Source organism: Macaca nemestrina, chromosome 5 (genome assembly GCF_043159975.1).
Source record: "Macaca nemestrina isolate mMacNem1 chromosome 5, mMacNem.hap1, whole genome shotgun sequence".
Taxonomy (NCBI): domain Eukaryota; kingdom Metazoa; phylum Chordata; class Mammalia; order Primates; family Cercopithecidae; genus Macaca; species Macaca nemestrina.
This window is the reverse complement of record NC_092129.1, coordinates 168866003-168884375: the sequence shown is the minus strand read 5'-3', so window position 1 is coordinate 168884375 and position 18373 is coordinate 168866003. Positions and strand designations below refer to the sequence as shown.

The following is an 18373-nucleotide window of genomic DNA, read 5'->3' as shown; positions in this document are numbered from 1 at the left end:
GAAAACATTGCTTCTCCAAAACCGCAGCGAAGAACAAGGAAATTAACAAGGCAGAATGGCGATGCGAGACTTGACAAAGTTGTTAATAAGGCGAAGGCCCAAAGCGCTACACCAGGGCCTGCTACTTCATTTGTTTCAGCGATTAAACCTGCACGTCAGGGGGCTGGAGGCAGGTAAAAAGCAGGCTCTCGTGTGGCCCCGGCAGTTGATATTACTGGCACTCGGTGTTCGAGATGCTTCCTTACAGCTGCGTTTCTGTGCGGCTTGGTCTCCATATTCCACTCATTTTTGCCTCAACATTTCGTGGTATTTTATCACCAAATACGCCCGGCAAAGCAAAGATCCCGTTCAGTTTCTTTAAACACGGCTATCTTTTCTCAGGAGGCAGCCGCCAGGGCTTCACTCCTGGGCCATCAGCAACGTCCCCCAAGCGGGTCGGGCGGAAACGCGTTCGTGACCGAGGGGCCGCGTGCCGAGCTCGGGCGTGGGGGGGCGTGGCCCTTACACTCGGCGACCCCTGGCCACCGCCCACCCCGCGCGTGGGGGCGTGCGCGGCTGCGGGGCGCGGAGAGGAGTGACCTCGGACTACCCTAGGCGCCCGCAGCACGCTCTGTACACAGACGCGAGGCGCTGTCCTGAGGTGACACCGGCTGCACGGCACAAGCAGCAGGCGCCGCCGATCAACTAGTTCGCACCGAGGATTCCTCTTGGTGCGTGGCCCAGTTTTCCTTAGGACGGGCTCCAACCCCTCCCTGACACCGCCCCCCTCGCCGCCACGCTCCGAGGCCTTCCCCGGGGAAGCCTCGCGTCCCTCCCCCGCGGCTCCGGGCCGCACGCGCGCGATTCCTCGATTCCACAGGCGGTTCGCGCCGCGGGTGGGGGCGGGGCGCGCGGGGAGGGGGCCGGCGGCCGCCAGGGGAGGGGGGCCGGGGCCCAGGGGGCGGAGGGGGGCCGGCGTGGGGAGTTCCTCGCTCGCGGACCACACGCTCCGCGGGCCAATCCCGAGCCAGCCTCTAGCAGTGTCGCACGCGGGACACGTCCAAGCGTTTGTTGGCACGGCCGGTGAGGGGGAGGGGGCGAGGAGGAGGGAGGGGAGTTGAGTGACAGGCTTTGCGGGGCAGGCTGGGAATTGTAGTTCCCAGCTTCCGTGGCCATAGCCATTTTGTAGTCGGGAGACTACAACTTCCAGAAGATCAAGGGGACCATTCTAAGGTGCCCCGGGAATAGGCGGCTCTCCCCGGGGCCGGGCGTCCTGGGGCACTCCTACCCAGCAGCCCGGCTGCAGGTAGACGCGAAGGCAGTGGCGGGGGCTGGCGTGGGGCGGTCGTGGGGTGAGCGGCAGGCAGGGGAAAGGGGGTGAGGTGGAGCGACGGAGCGTGCCATGCATTGAGCTAGGGAGCCTCTCTCAATTCCACGCCTGGGCTCGGCGTGGGAGCGACGCCCGAGGGCTTGCCTGGGAGGGGTTCGTCGAGGTCGCTCGGGTGTCTGGTTGGCCAGGCTGCGGGGGTGCCCTGGACTGGGCCAGGGGCGGTCGGCACCGGGCTAAGCGGGCGCCTGGCGGCTGAGCGGTGGGAGTTTTCGGCTGGCGCCCGGCGGGGAATTATCCGAGGAGCCCTAACTTGTATAAAAGCAGAGTCCATTTAAAGTTGGGCTGGATAGCCTCTCTCTCATTGGTTAGGGGGCTTGGAAAAAAGAGACTCGGCGAGCCCTCGCTGTGGTGCTGCCGCCGCCGCCGCCGCCGCCGCTGCTGCTGGAGTTGACTCTTCTGCTCGCACTGCTGCTGCAGCACAAACGTGACTTCCAACATTTTTTATTTATCTTTCCCTTTTCTTTTCCAAGATGTAACTACGGATCAGACACTAAGGACCTTCACGTTTCGCTGATGTAGTTTTTGGAGGAAAAAGGGGGGGGAGTGAAGGGCGTCGGTTTTTTTTTTTGTGTGTGTGTGTATGTGTTTCGGGGGAAATTTTCCATTATGAGTGTTTTACTAAAGTGAATTTTTTTTTGTTTGCTTCGTTCGTCTTTGGCTCTTTTTTTTTCCTTCCCAATTTCGGATTTATTTCAAGGCGAATCTGGCTTTGGGGGAAGAGGAAGAAAAGTCGGATTACAAGATCAACCACCACCAACAACAATAAAAACCACCAGGATATTTTTTTGCAAATTTCTGACGGCTTTAAATTCATGAAGCAATTGTCCCCTTTTGCAATCAGCATTTGGATCTCAGAATGAGCAAGGAAAGACCGAAGAGGAATATCATTCAGAAGAAATACGTAAGTGCTCCTAACAACACATCCTTTGACTTGCAGTTTTAAGCAATGGCTGTGAATGTCAAGTTTATAGATAATTCTGCAGCTGAAGGGTTTTAAACACAGCGTCCGATAAGGCTGTTTCTTTCTTTTCTGAAAGAGGGCTTTTCAAGCGAAGTGGTGTCTGCCTAGTTTGGTTGAAAAAACAGATTGGTGTAGAGATACCTCAAGTGAATAAATTGACCTCGAATGACACAACCATAATCTAGTTTTAGATGAAAGGCAAGGGATTTTGGTGGAGCTTGAGGTGGGGGGGCGGCTGCGGTAATGTAACTAAACTGCATTCTCAAGCGGATTTGGCCCCGTATTGCACTTTGCATGCAAATGAGCCTGTGTTATTATTATTAATGTTATTTGGAAAAATCGTGTAACTCATGTGTGTTGGAAGCCCTTTAAGTTGCGATGGAGGGTCCGATTATGGCGATCTTCTCTTTGCATTGGCACATCAAATTTAACGTCTGTGGTCGTTTTGGCTTATCTGGTTTACAACATAAACCAGTTGGGAATCATGTTACAGCGAATGCATTTGTTGGGATTGACTTTAATAATGAGGCTGGTTTTGTTTAAAAAATTCATGATTTCCAGTTGTAGGGGAAAAGGACACACACTATGGCTAATGTTTTTAAGTGTGTACGTGAATGTATATGTAAGTAACTACAAATATTTTCTCCCTGTTAACTGGGCTTCTGAAATTGGGTGATTATTCACAGATTTAAATGGCTTGGAATAGTTAAATTTGTTTTGTGCATAGTACAGCTACGTTTTGATTGGCATGGGGAGTGTTTTTGTTTTGTGTGTGGTGGCTTTTTTTTTTTTAAGTTTGAGGGGAGGGAGGAAGGGGGGACCGAGCGATTAACCAAATATGCACTCGAGTGATCTGTGATCAGCGGCATGCTTTAAATTAAATAACTCATTTTTTTCAAAAAAGGCCAAATGAACATACCTTAGGGATAATGCAACGTAAGAGGAAAGTTTTATTTAAGTTGGGTAGACAAATTGGTGTTAATATTTTCCCTTTTTGATCATTGTGGTGTGTGTAATGAGAGATGACCTTCGGGGCACTGGTTTTGTAAAAATATATTTAATGGAAAAGCTGAATGCTTCTTCAAGAGAGCTGATCCTTATCTAGACACGTCAACTTCAACTATGAAAGAAATGCAAGGTTAAATAATCAAGCCCAACTTAGAATGCTGTTCCATAAAGAATTTAAGAATTAAAATACATCCGCATTGCAGAGGGCTGGGTAGAATGCAAAGGACTAGTTTAAACTCAGGCTGTAGAAACTGCACGGAGGCAACCTTGCCTCGGAGCGTAGACGCCTTCCCGGGGCACGTCCGTTTCGGATGCAGCCACAAAGCAAATGGGGTAGAACTTGGACGAGAACCGCACCCCGCCTCCCATTCCGGACCTCGTTGAGGTGGACAGCAGCGTGGGGTGGGTTTTCTTTTTTATTGCGGGCAGTCAGCGGATCGTGTCTCCGAGTCCGGACGTCCGGCTGCAAGCCCGTGGCTGGCGGCGGCCGCGGGAGGCACGGCACGAGTTAATGCTTCGGGAGCAGAGCCGGTGTTCCCGACGTGCTCGAGCCGGCTGCGAAGGGGACGGCGCGCGGGGGTCGCGGCAGGCTGGGCCTGGGGCTGGGCGGGCGGGGGGGCGCGCGCGCGCGGCCTGTAGGGGGCAGACTCCGGGCTCTGGGCGGGCGCGCGAGGCGGGCACCGGGCTACCCGGGCCGGCTTGCAGGCGGGGAGGTGGGCGGGCGGGTGGGGCGCGGGGGCGGTGCGGCCTGCGGGGCGCGGGGAGGGTAGAGCGCGCGGGGCGGGGGCGTGGGCGTGCCGGGGTGGGGGTGCGCGGCGCACAGCTGCAGCGGGCGCCCCCCACCGCGCGTACGGCCGAGCATGGCGGCGGCGGCGGCCCGGCCGGCTTCCCGCGGCCCTGCCTGCGGGCTTCGACGCAGTCTCGAGAGCAACAGGTTAAGCCGGCTAGACGTCAGCGCGCCCCCTCCCCGCCCCCCGGTTCTTCCCCCGCCGCGCGCCGGCGCCCCAGCCCTTCTTCCCTCCCTCCACCCCCCGCGGCGCTCGGTTCCCCGACGCTCCGGGCCGCGCTCTGTTGTCATTGTGACGTCACAAAGGGACGGGCTCGGGTGGAACCTTCCCCTCCTCCTCCGTGACGTCAAAAGTCGGGCGGGAGGTTCCAGGCGCGGCGGGGCGGCGGGGGAGGAGGGAGCGCGGCGGAGGCGGGGGCTGCCGCAGAGCCGGGCTGCGGCGTGGGAGGAGGAAGAGGAGGAAGATGCGCTCGGCCTCTGCCTTCCGCTCCGGAGCGTCGCGCTTCCCACCAGGTGAGCGCCGGGGAGCTGTTGGTCCCCAAAGGAGTGCCACTGGACCCTGTTCTGATGCCACTTGGGAAGCGGGAAGCGGGGAGCGGGGAGGAGGCGCCTCCTTTCTGCAGGAATGTTTTCACTTCCTCTGTTCCAGGTCTCCTGATGGTGTTGCATTACTAGCGTGGTACATGTCCCTTCGCCAGTGCTTATGTAAAGAAATGAAAGTATTGAGGGAAAGCTTTGCTTTGTTGTGGATTTGGCCACCTTGTCACTTGAAGTCGTGTTAGGGGTGCTTCAGCAGGATGTGGCCGGATGGCTTTCATGATGATGCTGCACAGCAGCAACTGTTGCTCTTTCTGGAAGCTTTGCTGTACTCTGGTGGGGGGCTTTCCTTTGCTGTGCCGGCTCTGTGCCTACTGAGTGTAATTTTGGGGGTCTGGACCAAAGGAATACTTGTCATTGACAAATGTACTGAGAAGACATAGGACTCCTTTAAGTCTCAAGGTGCTCTTGGCTTAGTTATTCTGAGCAGGGAAACCAGGGGCTGGCATTCTGTTTCCTCTTTTGTAAAATGGAAAAATACCTGCCATTGCCACTTAACTAAGTCACTGAAAAGATCATGTGCATGAAAGATGTAAAACAGTATGCCTCTTTATATGTAAGGTGACATTATTACTTGAGCTGGTGGAAGGCAGCACGTTTCCCACAGTTGGTCTCAAAAGCCAGGGATGCCTGCTGAGTTGCCATTTAGTTTATTACTTTAGCAAAGCAGAGTTGGGGGTGCGATTGTCGATATTAGGCTTTGGGAGAAATGATTGTTATGTTTCATAATAAATGATGTCCTTGAGAAACTCATAAATTGCAATGTAATCCTGTCTTAATTGTGTTGGGCACGACTCCCACTGCAATACGTTAAATAACTGAAAACATTTGCCTTTGAAAGCCCCAATCCACTTGGACAATAAAAACAGTTGCATGTTTTGCACCATGGATATTTTCTGCTGTTTCCATCATTCCACTGCCTGGTTATTCCTAGGAAGAATAACAGATAGGATATTGGGGCTTCACCGCTATTTGATCTTTGCTTTATAGCAGGTATCTGAAATAGAAAATCTCTGCCATATGAAGATAGTAATTCATGTAGTTAGCGTGAAAACAAATTGCCAGTTTGATTTTCTAGGACAGCTCAAGCAGAATTTGTACCACTAGGCTGTAAGTTTTAAGTATCTAATTTTCTGATTTAAAAGTGTATGATTTAAAAATTGGAAAACGTTTTTGTTATAAGCTTCAAAAGGATTTACTATAATTACAACTACATAAAATTGTAAAGAAAAAAGTAGGAAGAACAAAAAATATAGTGGTTGGATTTATGAGGTTTTCTGTTTTAAAACTCAATTCATCACAAATTGTTCAGTCACGTTATTTTACAGTTGGTGGGGTGGTGGGGCAATTTGTACATTATTTTATTGCTGTATTTCTTCTTTCCTGGGATATTTACATGGCTTTCCAGCTACTTGTTTCTAGTAGTGGGAAATCTTGCTCTGTGTTACTTAAGTGCAGGGCAGTGGCAGTTTGGCTCCTATCACTGTATAGGGATACGGAAGGAAAACACAATGAAGTCCAAAGTTTCACTAAAATTTGAGAGAAAGATTATGTCGACAAGTAATCCAACTTAGATATTAACCTACAGTAAAATAATAACCTGGATAATAACCAACTCGTGTCCCTGTAGCCACTGGCCCAAATAGACAACTAGAATTATTTGGTACTTGCTAATGCCTGTTTCCTCGTAAGTGGGTTAAACCAGTCCCTGTTGCTGGGCTGAAGGCTATTGATGCACTTCCAAGTGCCTTGGAAATAACTCCAGTGTTAATATATACCTTGCTCCAAAGGTTAAACTTTCCTCCTTCAGAACAAGAAAATCTTTTGGAGTATATAATTGGTGTCTGTAGAAAATATTTTGGAGTATGTAATTGGTGTCTGTTACTTTCAGAATGGAACTTTCTTTTTTTTTTCATTGAAGACACAGGAATGTCATATTAAGTGTAGTTTGTTAAAACACTTGGTGAAGGCTAAGCTAGAGAGCATTTTTGTTTGTTTGCTTTTTTTTTGAGACAGGGTCTTGCTCAGCTGCCCAGACTGGAGTGCAGTGGTGGCTCACTACAACCACCAGGGTTCAAGCTATTCTCCTGTCTCAGCCTCCTGAGTAGCTGGGATTACAGGCACCCACCATTACACCCGGCTATTTTTTGTATTTTAGTAGAGACGGAGTTTCATTTCACTGTATTGGCCTGGCTGGTCTTGAACTCATGACCTCAGGTGATCTGCCCGCCTCGGCCTCCCAAAGTGCTGGGATTACAGGTGTGAGCCACTGCGCCCAGACAACTGAACATTTTTAAGCTAGTGGTTTGCCCTTGCTCATGATGGTGTGAGGACTCACACTCCTGACATTGTCTGAATTCTGGCTGCTTTGCTGTCATCATCCTGATGTTACTGGTCCATGCCTTCCCCAGGATTGCAGTAGTAGCAGCTCTCCTAACCACCTTTTACCTACCCATCCTACTTGTCCTGTTGGCTGCAGAACGTCCTGACTGATATGCTAGGACAAAGGTCCTGGGCAGCTCTGGGAAGTACCTCTGTCCCCTTTGGCTTTCACCCAGAAGTCTTGCTAAGTGTCAATTGTTTGTTCCCAAATCTGGTTATTCCAGTTGGGCTTATTATTGTAATTACAGTTAAGTATTACGTCAACCTTGAAACGAGTGTGAAAAAGAGTTGGGGCCGGGCGCGGTGGCTCATGCCTGTAATCTTAGCACTTTGGGAGGCTGAGGTGGGTGGATCATGAAATCAGGAGTTCAAGACCAGCCTGACCAACATGGTGAAACCCCATCTCTACTAAAAGCACAAAAATTACCTGGGCGTAGTGGCACATGCCTGTAATCCCAGCTACTCAGGAGGCTGAGGCAGGAGAATCACTTGAACCCAGGAGGCGGAGGTTGCAGTGAGCTGCTTGTACCTGGGAGGCAGAGGTTGTAGTGAGTTGAGATCATACCAGTGCATTCCAGCCTGGGCAACAGAGTGAGACTCCGTTTCAAAAAAAAAAAAAAAAAAAAGGTGGGCCAGACATTTCCCAAGATTTTTGGGAAAATCTGTAAGGACTGTCCACACGCATTGCTTTGCAAGTGATTCCCTTTTAAGAACCAAACTTCAACGCCCAGACTTCCCCAACAAGCAAAACAGCATAATGTGGAACAACAGAACACTCAGAGACTTACGCTCAGAAATAAGACCCATGGCCTCATTTCAAAAAAAAGGTAATTAAAAGTAGATTTGTCTTTGTCGGTTAAAATAAAATGTTAAGGAATATCTTTTAAAAAAAATTGTTTCTTGTCTAACAAACTTGTTTCCATTAACTAACCAACTTCTGGTTCTTGTCATCTCTCCTAAGAGTGCTTCCAACTGTGTTTAACCTTAATCCCCAAATGCTAAACTGGACTCCCTGTCTGCTTCATGCCAAGTAACTTAGGTAAAGTGTGGGTCAATTTAAAGTAGTCCTACTGTGGTGATTGTATTACTTTTGGAGTTAAAGTAATTGTGCCGTTCACTGAATGGCAGGGAACAGAAAGAGTCGTAATTTTCACCTAATTCATGGAGTTTAGAAGCTTGTATCTTGTAATCTGGCAACTTTAATTATATATTGTTTTACTTATGAGATATTGTCGAAGGTCTGTTCCCTTTCATATCCTTAAGACTTACCTGTTAATAAAAATGAAACCAATTGAATCTGTTTTTCTGTGTGCTCAATTATCTTTTGTTTTTTTTCTGTCTTCCAGATAACTGTACTCTTTATTCCTGTGACTCCCTAAGACAAGCCTCAATTGCTTTTCCAGGCCCCCAGTCTTTGTTTTTCTGATTCCTTTTTTCCATAAACCTTTTCCATACTTGCCTCACCTTTGCAGGCATCTTTTATTCTGGGAGGTGGGAACTCCGTGATATCTGTCTACAGTTTTGTAGAATAAGAGTGAGTGAGATTTTATTCTCATTATCCTTCTAGGTTTTAATCTTTCTTGGGACTTCAGACAATCTTATAACCTTCTGCCAGCTTCAGGTTTTTTTAATAAGGAATTTTTTTTTTTTCCCCGAGACAGAGGAGTGTCTCTCTGTCACCTAGGCTAGAGTGCAGTGGCGTGGTCTTGGGTCACTACAACTTCCACCTCCCAGGTTCAAGCGATTCTCCTGTCTCGGCCTCCCGAGTAGCTGGGACTACCGAGTAGCTGGGACTACCAGTGTATACCACCACACCCGGCTCACTTTTGTATTTTTAGTGAAGACGGGGTTTCACTATGTTGGCTAGGCTGGTCTTGAACTCCTGACCTCGTGATCTGCTCATCTCAGCCTCCTAAAGTGCTGGGATTACAGGCGTGAGCCACTGTGCCTGACCAAATAAGAATTTTTAAAATTCAATTCTGATTGAGAATAAAATTATTAAAAGTGGAGCTGACCTGTCATTTTGCTCTTGGTGGAAGACTCCTGTTTCCAGGACTTCTGTTCCTGTCACTTCTTGCAGGTGGCTTTTGTCTTTCTTGCTCTCTTAGGCTGTAGGAAAGAGCCCATGCAGATTGTCCCAGAGGGCAAAGTCTAGGTCATTCCTGCGTGAGCAGCCACTGGCAGCTCGACCACACCACTCTGGGTCTCTGGGTTTTTTTTACACTTTTACCACAGTTTGTCTTGCCACAGATTTCACTATTGTAAGGGTGCTGCCCACCTCTCCTGGGGCTCTTTTTCCCATTTGAAGAACTGCCCCAGAAAAGCTTGGATTATGGAAAACACCTCCAGATGACGACACAGCACCCACTTCTCTTAACGGTATTGTGAAGAGAGGACTCAGTCAATTCTGAAATAACCGCCTACGTTGTGAGTTTGAGAAAAGGGGTTTTTGAGTCCATTTTACAGATGAGAAAAGTAAGGTGAAAAACCAGCCAGATGATTCGCTCCCCACTTTTGAGTTCAGAGGACATAGAAGTAAAATGAACCATCAGTGGAACCCCAAAAAGGGGAGAAGAAAGGTCGTAAAAGGGACTGTTGGCAGCCTTTGGAGAGGCTTTTTGCTTGAGAAAGTTGGAAGTGAGGGCAGTTTGTCAGGAATGTCAGTCTCCCCTGCGTGTTTGTATTTGTTGTTTTTTGAAGCACCAGTTGGTGGAGCTACCCCCTTATCCCCAGCTGGCTGTCTCCCTGAGTCATCATTGGAAGAACTGACATCCCGTGTCCCTTGGGACTGGATGCGTTGTGCTCTTCTAGTTTTACAAGTACCCCAGCCACATTCTTGGGCGTATCTGAGGCCGGGCAGTGGGCTGCAGTTCTCCAGACTTGCAAGAACCGGTTTGATTTCCCAGGGCTGTTGACTTTTTCTTGTACTTGACTTGTACTTTCTTAACCCTGACTTTGAGGCTTAGGGGACCATGGAACACTGGGGAAATCATTTGCCCTCAGTCCTCACCAGGGGCTGGGCCATCCATTAAACAAAGGCTGTCCAGATGTGTTAATGAGGCGGTGTGAGTAATGGCAACATTATTCATGATGACTTACATAATCATAGGACAGATGTGGGTGTTAGAGAAAGAGGAACCCTACTGGTAGAAGTTCTTGAGAGTTATTCTTGAGAGCTGGTGCTGCCTAAAAGGTCTCAATTGGATTTTAAGTTCTAATTTTGTAAGTCTGTCAAGCTCCACCACCCATGAAGAGGAAGGCCAGTGAACACTGAAATATTATCAACAGCATTGTTTGCTCCTAGAAGGTTAACAAAATACATAGCCACAGGGCGGGGCACGGTGGCTCACGCCCATAATCCCAGCACTTTGGAAGGCCAAGGCGGGCGGATCACTTCAAGTCAGGAGTTCGAGACCAGCCTGGCCAACGTGGTGAAACTCCGTCTCTACCAAAAATGCAAAAAAGCCAGGCGTGATGGTGGGCACCTGTAATCCCAGCTACTTGGAAGGCTGAGGTAGGAGAATCACTTGAACCCGGGAGGGTGGAGGTTGCAGTGAGCTGAGTGAGACTCTGTCTCCAAAAAAAAAAAAATTGCATAGCCACAGTTTTGCCACTCCATACTCCCAGTAAGGGTCTTCCCTCATACACATTTGTCAACTAGGAATTCTTTAATTCTTTTTTTGAGATGGAGTCTCGCCCTGTCGCCCGGCTGGAGTACAGTGGCACTATCTCAGCTCACTGCAACATCTGCCTCCCGGGTTCAAGCGATTTTCCTGCCTCATCCTCTGGGATGATCCTCTGGGATGTAGTAGCTGGAACTACAGGCGCACACCACCATGCCCTGCTAATTTTTGTATTTTTAGTAGAGACGGGGGTTTAGTAGGGACAGGGTTTCACCCTGTTGGCCAGGATGGTCTGTATCTTGACCTTGTGATCCCCCCGCCTCAGCCTCCCAAAGTGGTGTGTTTACAGGCGTGAGCCCCCGCCTCCGGCCCAATTAGGAATTCTTAACAGTAACTGTTTTTTTGGGGGGAGGTGGGGAGAAGGAGTGCAAAGGATGGGTTGTGTGACTCTTGTCTACCTGGAGACCTGGTTTACTGGGACAGGAGAATGTGGGAGATATTTTGATGCCCAGTTTATTGATCTCTTAAAATCTGGGTAGTTTTGTCTCCATTATTTCCTAACCACCATTTTGGTGAGAGCTTGGTCTGAAGTGGTAGTGTATTATCTCTTGGTTCTCTCTCGGTTTCGGCCAGCTGTTAGAGTGTTTGGTGCCTGTGGGGGCAGAAACAGGTGCCAGGAGGAAATGAGAAGGGATTAGGACTGAGCATGTGTTTCTTGCATTTAGTCCTTCTATAGGTTTGCAGAAGGGAGCTGAATGAATGCTTATTCTGTTAAGCAGCAGACTTGTGTGCTTTGTATATATGCCTTATTACTGCTACTAAATGGAACTCGGTAATGAAATGCCTCAGATTTGGACAGGTTTGTGAATATATGGGGTACCTCTGCAGTAATGGACAAAGTTGGGAATGTGAGCCTAGTTCAAATTTGGCCCTGTGTTAAACTGGCTGTGTGACTCCAGGCAAGCTGTACAGCCTCCCTGAGCTATTTCCTCATCTGGACAACTTATTTCATGCACTTCACAGGCTTGTTGCTGGGAGAGGTAGGGGAATTTTTGATGTGAAAGCACTTTGTAAACTGCATACTGCTGCACAAATGCTCAAGGTATTATTACCCAGTTGGAAATCACCAACCTGGAGACATCAGGCCTGCCAGCGGCCTTCCTAGCTGACTCAGATATAAATGAATCAAATGAATTCTGTACTTTGATTCTTAATAAAGCAAGCGGATAGCAAGTAACAGATGCACTTTGGGATACAGAACAAGGCTTTACGGATTAGAAGGTGATGTAATCACCTTCTTCCTCTGTCCTATATTAGCCACCACTTGACTCCTAGATACACCTGGGTGGTGAATTGGAAAGAGGGATAGATTGAGAATTAATATTGGAGTGGCTCTGAATCTGTGCACAGATGTTTAAAGAAAACATAGTCCTTGAAATTAAAAGTCTGATCATGATCTGATCGCGATCCTTTAGTGGCTGTCTGGTCCTCAGGATCGAATCTAAACCAACTTTGTTCCCAGCATGGCATAAAAAGCCCTTCTTGATGTACTCCGAGCTTATCCTGCCACCCATCCACTTCACGCATCCTGGGCTTCAGCTGAGCCCAGCATCTTGTTCCTCTATTTGCTTGGTGAATGGATTGCCTGAGGAACCCACTGTGTCTCTCTGAAGCCTGCCACCCTGTTTACCCGGTCTGGCAGAGCCAGGCTCTTTCTCCCGGTTGGCTGGTCTCCTCACACTTTATTTTTAGGTGCTGGAGTTATTTGCTTACATGTCTCTCACCCTATTAACCCCACAAGAGTAGGGGCTGAATTTATGTCATTGTCGGTCACTGTTAATGTCTAATACATAGTATACATTCTAGGAATATTTGAGTTCAAGTTTTCGGTGGAGTATTTCGAATACTACTTAGTAGTGGGAGGGAATTGGTATGGATCAAGTGCAAAAAGATAGACTTAACTGATCACAATTTTGGACGCTATAATTTTATAGCTGAGAATTCCTGAGGTTTCTAGTACTGTTGTTAAGTGACCTGCTTGTGGTCGCATATTTTATCAGACACAGCTGGGGCATGAAATCCAGGCCCTGATACAGTAGAAGGCCCTCTCTCTTTCTGCCTTTGGAAATACTTCTTCCTTTCAGGGGGATTTTCAGCTATCCATGGTAACTGCAGTAATTGGTTCATTTTCATGGAAAAACAAAATCCACGTGTAATCCCCATACCTAATTAAGCCAATAGCATTTTACTGTTGTGCAGATGGCCGTTTTTGCTTAATAAGAAGTAATTCAAATCAGACAAGCACTCAAAAGATAGAAATCATTGAAATCACATACTGGACATTCCTTCACTTGTAGATGGTTTTATCTATATGGGCCATACTCTTTAAGTGCTGTATTTTTGTTACCTGCTGTTTGCATTTATAACTTGTCATGGTAATCAAAGACAATGATTTTTAATGGCTTCAAGGCAGTTGGTTGATAGATACCACCATTTTCTTGACTCATCTCTTCGCGATGGGTTTGGGACTGTTAGACAAAATGATGCGTGCAGCCTGCTTTGCATGTGTCTGTTTGCACTTATCTCTAAATTCTTCACTGTGAAATTACTGAGAAGTGCCCGTGTTTACGTTTTGATCTTTCCTAGTACATTGCTTTCTTGGAGAGAGGCTATACTAATTTACGGTCCCACAGGTAGTACACGTTAGGCCAGCGGGTTTGTTTGTTTGTTGGCTTTTAAAAACCAATACAAGCATTTGTAACAAGTAGTAAAGATGTCAGTTGAGTTTTATTTAAGTTTCTGTTTTCTTCCCGTGTCCTCTCTCAGGGCATTTAGAACTAAATGAGATAAGATATGTGAAAGCACTTTGTAAAACAAAATTGCTCTAAGAACACAATGTATTATTAGTCAGAACAGCTCTAGTAGGGAAGGGAAAGGGAGAGCCTTGGGTAATTGTACAATGATGTTCGTTATATGTATGAAATGCTTTTTGTTGTGAGAACATAGAGATACTTAAGCAATGAAGATGGCCCACAGTCACATTGTTTTCATATGTGATCTCAGCCTTGTTTGTGAGGTGGGCTTTGTATGTTTACAAAGATCCCTTTGGGCTGTGGCTTGGAAGACAAAAAATACAGCTGGCATTTTTTGGTTGCTTACCATGTTCTGACACTGTGTTGGGAGTTTGAAAATATGACATTGCCTTTGTCTGAGGGGCATTTACAGTTTAGTTGGCAGCAGGGATGTGAAACAGTGGGAGGAGAGCACTGGCTTTGGAGTCAAACTGAAGTTGAGGATCTCTGCTCTGTCATCTTGGGTAGATCACCTCTCCAGGTCTCAGTTTCTTCATCTTTGAAAGGGGGAGAATTGTGCCTTCATTATTGGCCTCTCAAGGTCATTTTGTGGAAGACTGAATCAGATGTTAAGTGTGAAGTGCTTTATAAACTGTGACTATAACCGGGCACGGTGGCTCACACCTGTAATCCTAGCACTTTGGGAGGCTGAGGCGGGTAGATCACAAGGTCAGGAGTTTGAGGCCAGCCTGACTAACATGGTGAAAACTTGTCTCTACTAAAAATACAAAAATTAGCCAGGCATGGTGGCGAGTGCCTGTAATCCGGGCTACTTGGGAAGCTGAGGCAGGTGAATTGCTTGAACCGGGGAGGCAGAGGTTGCAGTGAGCCGAGATTGTGCCACTGCACTCCAGCCTAGGCAACAGAGTAAGATCCTATCTCAAAACAAAACAAAACACCAACTGTGACTGTTTAGACCATATTATTATAAGTCCTACAGGTTGTTGTGGCTGTAATTCTCCAAGTGCAAGATTGAAGAGGAAACTGTTTCTGGGTCATCTATGCTGATTATGGTATATCCCAGTGAAGAGGATAGAAATTCAAATAATAAGGGTGCTTAGCACCTTTCCTTCTCACCAAGGCTTAGTTTTTCTTCCTAACTTATTCAAAAATGCAGTGTGAGTCTCTTCATACCCAGACGTATTTTTGGATCGATGGGATTTTTATCTTCCCTCTGCTTCCCTGGTTTGTGAGGATGAGGGTAGTGTTCACAGGGTGACTAAGCAGCAGCCTTACTTTTTTGCATACTTTTGAATGAACTACTTTGCCTGCCTTTTATTCTCCAGGCAAGATGTACCCTTAGAGATGAGGTGGAACCTAACACTTGGTTTTACCTAAATTGCCTCCTTTTCCATTCTTACACTGCCCAGAGCACTAAAGCTCTGTTTGTTCTATTTTCAGCTTGTAATAATGTCTTGATGTTGGAGGATGAAATAGCTGATGTGAATAGAAGGCATTTAATAAGGAGTCATGGTCTGGAGCCTCAGTCAAATTGGTAGCACATGGTTTTCATCTGCCTTGAAGGGCTTGGTTGCGTGGTCTTGCCTTCTCAGAGCTGTGACACCACCAGGCTGGGCCCTATGCACAATGCCACGTCTCCTTCTCAAACTGATGATTTGGAGTGGCAAATGCCACTGACTTTGAGAGATGCCAAAGGAATGGTGGACTTGCCTTCCTAATCTTTTGAAGATCATAAAATGTTTGCTAGGGCTCGCTCGTCTGCACTTGGGACAGGGGTTAGATGGGTATGTCGGGGGAATGATGTTATTTTAGTGGGGTTTTATTTAACATTTGGTTTTAACCACTTTTCAGCCTTCTCACTGGGACTCCTAGCTGGTTACGTTTTTTGAAGGGGGTTAATTGTATATATTTATGTATTTATGCCCCTCACTCTAAAAAAGGATTTAAAGCCACGAAGAACTGTCATTCTAGGAGCAAATAATTTTTACTTAGATATGACTCAAGTTCACTTTCCAAATGCAAAAAAGGGACAGTCAGATTAAAATACGGACAGCAGAGTAAGTAGTTCATTCATTTCAATGCAGCAGTGTTTGGGCCTGGCAGTGTTTTTTGCTTTTGGTTTGAAGTCTTGACCTAAAACTTTAATTAAAGGCAGGTTTTGCTAAATAGTATTGGTATTGACACTTTGACAGAACTTTTAATCTGAAAGAATTTTAAAGATGCATGAAAGTAATCCCCAGTGATGATTACATCTTCAAGTGGCCGAGATCAGATTTCTATTTAAATACCAATGCAGTTTATCACTTTTTTCCACAGTGCAGGGGGCCAGGGAGGGTCTGGATTTAATAGTGAACTTCTGAACTTGACTTATTTGAGGGGAGCAACTGGTGGGTGTTACTGCATAATTCGGTGTTCTGTGTCTTTAAAAATGTTTTCAAATACTCATTCTGTATTGTAATCCTCAAAACTACTGTTAGGATTCCAAACCATTGTGGTTTAAACTTAGCTGGAATCTAAAAGGTGGCTGACAGAAGGAAAGGAAATCTCCTTTAAATAAAGAACATATTTGGCTTGCCTAACTGTCCCAGAGTCTGGGCTTTGGGCATATCTAAGCCATGGGCCAAGTCTCATAGTTGAAGAGGTCGGGAAATACTTGTTTCAAATATAAACACCAGCTCAATATAAACACCATCAATTAGTTCTGCAGAAACTCCTGGTACAAACAAGAACTTGCAAAGCTTCATGTTCAGTGCAGTTCTTGTCTGGATGAGATAAGGAGCACAATACTGCATACTCTTCTGTACTTGTGATAAATCAAAACTCTAATGATGCTATTAAAATGGGTTTTCTTTTGGCCCTGGTAAGCTGGAAAGCACTGGAAGGTGGGGAGGATAGATTTCACTTGGAAATATCTGAAGCTAAGAAGTGGTGGCTTTTTCTTCTTTCTTCTAAATGTACTCCTTGCTCTAATTAAGCGATGCGATCGCTGTCCCAACACTGACATACCCCAGGATGAAACACATTTTCTACTCAAGTAGCCTTTTTTTCCCTTGCCTTCTTCCATGAGACTTGCGGAAATTGTCATGTTATTTCTTTCCAGAATTTATTGGAGCATTAGGCAAAAGCCTCTTGGGAGTATAAATAATGATGATTATAAAGAACAGTCAGTTTACCAAGGAAGGCCATTATCTTTGACTTGCAAAGCTTTTACAGCCAAACATTGTTTGCTTACAGTTCTTTAATACAGATGAAGACCTTAATGGTAAGAGGAGTCCTATTACTACTCCCTTTGTACATGGAGGTCATCCCAATAAAGAAAGGACTATGTCACTTTGCTCAGGCATTAACAGCTTGTTTTTCAGGACAGGCATTATATACGGTCCATGAAGTCCTTGGATGGTGTTTTCTCTCCTCTTTTTTTTTGAGACGGAGTCTTGGTCTCTGGGCTGGAGTGCAGTGGTGCGATATTGGCTCACTGCAACCTCCGCCACTTGGGTTCAAGCGGTTGTCCTGCCTCAGCCTCCCGAGCAGCTGGGACTACAGGCATGCGCCACAATGCCCAGCTAATTTTTGTATTTTTTGTAGAGACAGGGTTTCACCGTGTTGGTTGGCCAGGATGGTCTCAATCTGTTGACCTCATGATCCGCCGGCCTCCCAGCTACTCAGCCTCCTGAGTAGCTGGGACTACAGGCACCCGCCACTGCGCCTGGCTAATTTTTTGTATTTTTAGTAGAGACGGGGTTTTACTGTGGTCTTGCTCTCCTGACCTTGTGATCCGCCCGCCTTGGCCTCCCAAAGTGCTGGGATTACAGGCATGAGCCACCATGCCCGGCCTGTTAAAAGATTTCTAAAGTTGATAAGGAATACTGAATTTACTTTTGGACTCCCTACTACGTCCTACCCTATATTGTATACCTTATATACAAAATCAGGGAATTTTTTTTTTTTTTTTTTTTTTTTTTTTTTTTTTGAGGTGGAGTCTCTGTTGCCCAGGCTGGAGTGCAGTGGCTCAGTCTTGGCTCTCTGCAGCCTTCACCTGCCCAGTTCAAGCAGTTCTCCTGCCTCAGCCTCCCAAGTAGTTGGGACTACAGGTGCGCGCCACCATACCTGGCTAATTTTTTGTGTTTTTAGTAGAGACGGGGTTTCACCATGCTGGTCAGGCTGGTCTCGAACTCCTGACCTCGTGATCCGCCCGCCTTGGATTACAGTGCTGAGATTACAGGCGTGAACCACCACGCCTGGCCCAGGGATGGTTTTAAAACTAAGGAACTTGTCTGAGTAGGCACTGACATGGAAAAGGTATGTATAAATGAAGAATCTCATGCCTTTTTTTTTTTTCCCTGTAAATTTTCTTATTTTTTAATTTTTATAGAGGTGGGATCTCGCTGTTTCCTCGGTGGATCTTAAACTCTTGGCCTCAAGTGATCTTCACCCCAGTTCTTCCAGCCTCTTACACTTACGAATCATTTTCTGTCTTTGTGGATTTGCTTATTCTGGATATTCCATATAAATGGAATCATATAATATGTGGACTTTTGTGCCTTGTGTCTTTTAAAATTGTGTTTCTAAAATTCATGCTGAAGTGTGTGTCAGTATTCATTCCTTTTTGTGGCTGAATAACATTCCATTGTGTGGATGTACCATGCTTTGTGTATCCAGTCATCAGCTGCTGGACATTTGAGTTGTTTCTACCTTTTGGCTATTTTCTTTTTCTTTTTTTAACACAGAGTCTCTGTGGCCCAGGCTGGAGTGCAGTGGCGCAATCTTGGCTCAATGCAACCTCCACCTTCTGGGTCCCTATTCAAGCAGTTCTCTTGCCTCAGCCTTCGGAGC

General features: G+C 46.7%; 1 protein-coding gene across 2 annotated transcripts in view; it reads left to right on the top strand.

Annotated features, from left to right (window-relative positions):
- The first annotated feature begins 1685 nt into the window (after positions 1-1685).
- LOC105482474 (jumonji and AT-rich interaction domain containing 2) overlaps positions 1686-18373 on the top strand; it is a 280037-nt gene continuing 263349 nt past the window's right edge. Inside the window, exon 1 of one of the 2 annotated variants that reach the window (XM_011742588.3) lies at positions 1686-2270. In XM_011742588.3, the coding sequence (XP_011740890.2) occupies positions 2226-2270 (45 nt within the window). In that variant the 5' untranslated portion in view covers positions 1686-2225. Of the gene's footprint in view, positions 2271-4528; positions 4639-18373 lie in introns of those variants that run through there. The other variant, XM_011742592.3, reaches the window with a different exon arrangement.